Genomic DNA, 2,637 nt, shown 5'->3' on the forward strand with positions numbered 1-2,637 from the left:
TGGCCAGCCCCGTCCCTGTGGCAAAGACTTGGAATCGCGGGATGACGATGTTGAGTCCGTCGGTAACCCTCTGAAATCTCTCCCCTAGGATTATCATAAAATAATAAAAAACCCGATGGACATGGGGACTATCAAGAAGAGACTAGAAAACAATTATTATTGGAGTGCAAGCGAGTGTATGCAGGACTTCAACACCATGTTTACAAATTGTTATATTTATAACAAGGTGAGAAAAACGCGTGTGGCGTGGGCCCCGAATGCCCCGCGAGCCGCCCACCAGCCGGGGACACCTGGGCGCTTTGCACACTCGGGCCCCGATCCCCACACGTGACCCCCACACACTGTGGGCCACGTCCCCGCGGGAGGGGGTGAGGCCTTCCAGAAGGAGGTGACACAGACCAAGCGCTTTATTTTTTTAAATATGTTTTTACTGATTTCAGAGAGGAAGGGAGAGGGGGAGAGAGGTAAAAACATCAACGATGAGAGAGACTCCTTGGTCGGCTGCCTCCTGCTCACCCCTTACTGGGGATTGCACTGCGACCTCCTGGTTCATAGGTCAGTGCGGTCACTAAGCCACACCTGCTGGGGGTTCTTAATTTTTTTGAACAGTTTCCACATTAAAATTCACTCTTTTTACCTCCCTCCTGCCCCCCCACAATTTCGTTAAAAGTTTTACTTACTGGTCTCAGAGAGGAAGGGAGAGACGTGGATTTGTTGTTCCATTTATTTGGGCATTCGTTGGTTGACTCTTGTATGTGCCTTGACCTGGGGTGGAACTCGCCACCGTGGTGCCTGGGAGCGAAGCTCTAACCTGCTGAGCCGCCCGGCCAGGGCCTCTTAACACAGCGGTCGCCAACCTTCCAGACTGCACGGACCCCGGGTCGGCGACCGCTGCCTTGCGTTTCTAAGTAGATGTTTCTGAGCTCAGCCAGCGTGTCCTGCAGGCGCTCGGCTCCTTCCCCGGCATGTAACCTCGGCTCTCCCGTGTCTTCAGCCCACAGATGACATAGTGCTAATGGCCCAAGCCTTAGAGAAAATTTTTCTGCAGAAAGTGGCCCAGATGCCCCAGGAGGAAGTTGAATTATTACCCCCCGCTCCGAAGGGCAAAGGCCGGAAACCGGCTGCGGGAGCCCAGAGTGCAGGTAACGGTGCGGGTGGTCCTTCCGTCCCGGGGCCGGGCCCTCGGCCCCTCAGCTCCGCTCCCCGTCCGACGTCTGGGCAGTGGTGACGTGCACTCCAGGGCCCGGTCTCAGCCGTGGCCGCAGCCCGTCCGGGACACAAGGGCCTTGGTGGGGTCCGTCTGCCCTCGAGCACTCTGGGAGGAGTGGAGTCCCACGTCCCCATGCTCCTCCTGGTCCTGGCTCCGCGGCCTCCTCTTCTGGAGTCCCTGCTGTCCCCTTGCTCCTCCGAGGATGTTGCCCCTTTAGCCTTGTGTTCTCTGTGACGGGAGGGGCTGTGCCACCTATTGGGGAGCCCTACGGTCTCATCTGGTCCCGGAACCCGGCAGGGAGGTGCGTCCCGATGGAGAGGCGGCCGGAGGTGGCCGAGCCCTCGAGAGAGGCCGGGCGGGTCGCCAGCACTGCTGGCCATGCCGGGTTGCAGGTGGGGACTGCGGGTGGTTTAGTAGCTCCATGCGGGTCACTCCGATGGCTCCTGGTGGAGTCGGGGTTCACCCCACTTCTCAGGCGCAGGCCTGGTCTTACCTGCCAGGCTGCGTGGCTTGTCCCGGCCAGAGGGGGAGGCCCTTACTTGTTGGGTGAGCACCCACGGGGGCGGCCAAGATGCAGGGCCCGTGTCTGGGGAGGCAGGGCTCCTCCGACATCGGGCCGGCAGAGGGATGGTCCAGGAAGCTTCTGGAAGGACGGCGTTTGCCCCGCCTGCCCAGGAGCCTGGCCTGCTCAACCTCCTGTCCTGTCCTCAGGTTCGCAGCAAGTGGCGGCCGTGTCCTCTGTCTCCCCGGCGACCCCCTTTCAGAGCGTCCCCCCCACTGTCTCCCAGACGCCCGTCATTGCTGCCACCCCTGTGCCAACTATCACCGCAAACATCACGTCGGTCCCTGTCCCCCCAACTGCTGCCCCACCGCCCCCGGCGACACCCATCATCCCTGTGGTCCCTCCCACGCCTCCCGTCATCAAGGTGAGCGTCCATGGTTCCCGGATTTTGCGGGGGGGGGGCGGGCAGGCGGGGACTCTGCCGCCGTCCCTGGCCACCGGCCGTGAAAAAATCGGGCGTCTGGTGCATGTGACTTCTGGATGTTTCTCGCCGGGCCTGTGAGGCAGACGAGGCGACCGAGGCTCGGGGGCTGCAGGTCACATGGCTGGCGAGGGCAGGCTGCACTCGAACCCCAGCTTCTCTGCCCTGAAACCCGGGCCTTGGCGGTGCACGGGGCCAGGTGGGGAAGGCGTGCGAGAGGAGGGTGGGAGGGTCCCGGCCCATCCTGCCCCGCCCGGTGCACGCTTGGATTTTCAGCCATCAGCGTGGGGAGGGCGATCGCCTCCCCCTGCATCGTGTGCCGCTTAGTGTGAGCACCTGCACCTTCATCTCCCCGCTCGCTCGCTCTTCTCCCCCTCGCCTCTCCCCTCGCCTGGGAACCTTTCACGTGGGACTGCCCCGGCCGGTCTGGGCTTGGGGGAGGTG

General features: G+C 62.1%; 1 protein-coding gene across 1 annotated transcript in view; it reads left to right on the forward strand.

Annotated features, from left to right (window-relative positions):
- The window catches only part of BRD3 (bromodomain containing 3), a 15,594-nt gene that overhangs the window by 1,995 nt on the left and 10,962 nt on the right, over positions 1-2,637 (forward strand). The window contains exons 3-5 of the mRNA XM_014544218.1: positions 89-226; positions 995-1,142; positions 1,922-2,136. Coding sequence (XP_014399704.1) covers positions 89-226; positions 995-1,142; positions 1,922-2,136 — 501 coding nt within the window. The remainder of the gene's footprint in view (positions 1-88; positions 227-994; positions 1,143-1,921; positions 2,137-2,637) is intronic.

The sequence above is a fragment of the Myotis brandtii genome, unplaced genomic scaffold (genome assembly GCF_000412655.1).
Source record: "Myotis brandtii unplaced genomic scaffold, ASM41265v1 scaffold357, whole genome shotgun sequence".
Lineage (NCBI taxonomy): Eukaryota > Metazoa > Chordata > Mammalia > Chiroptera > Vespertilionidae > Myotis > Myotis brandtii.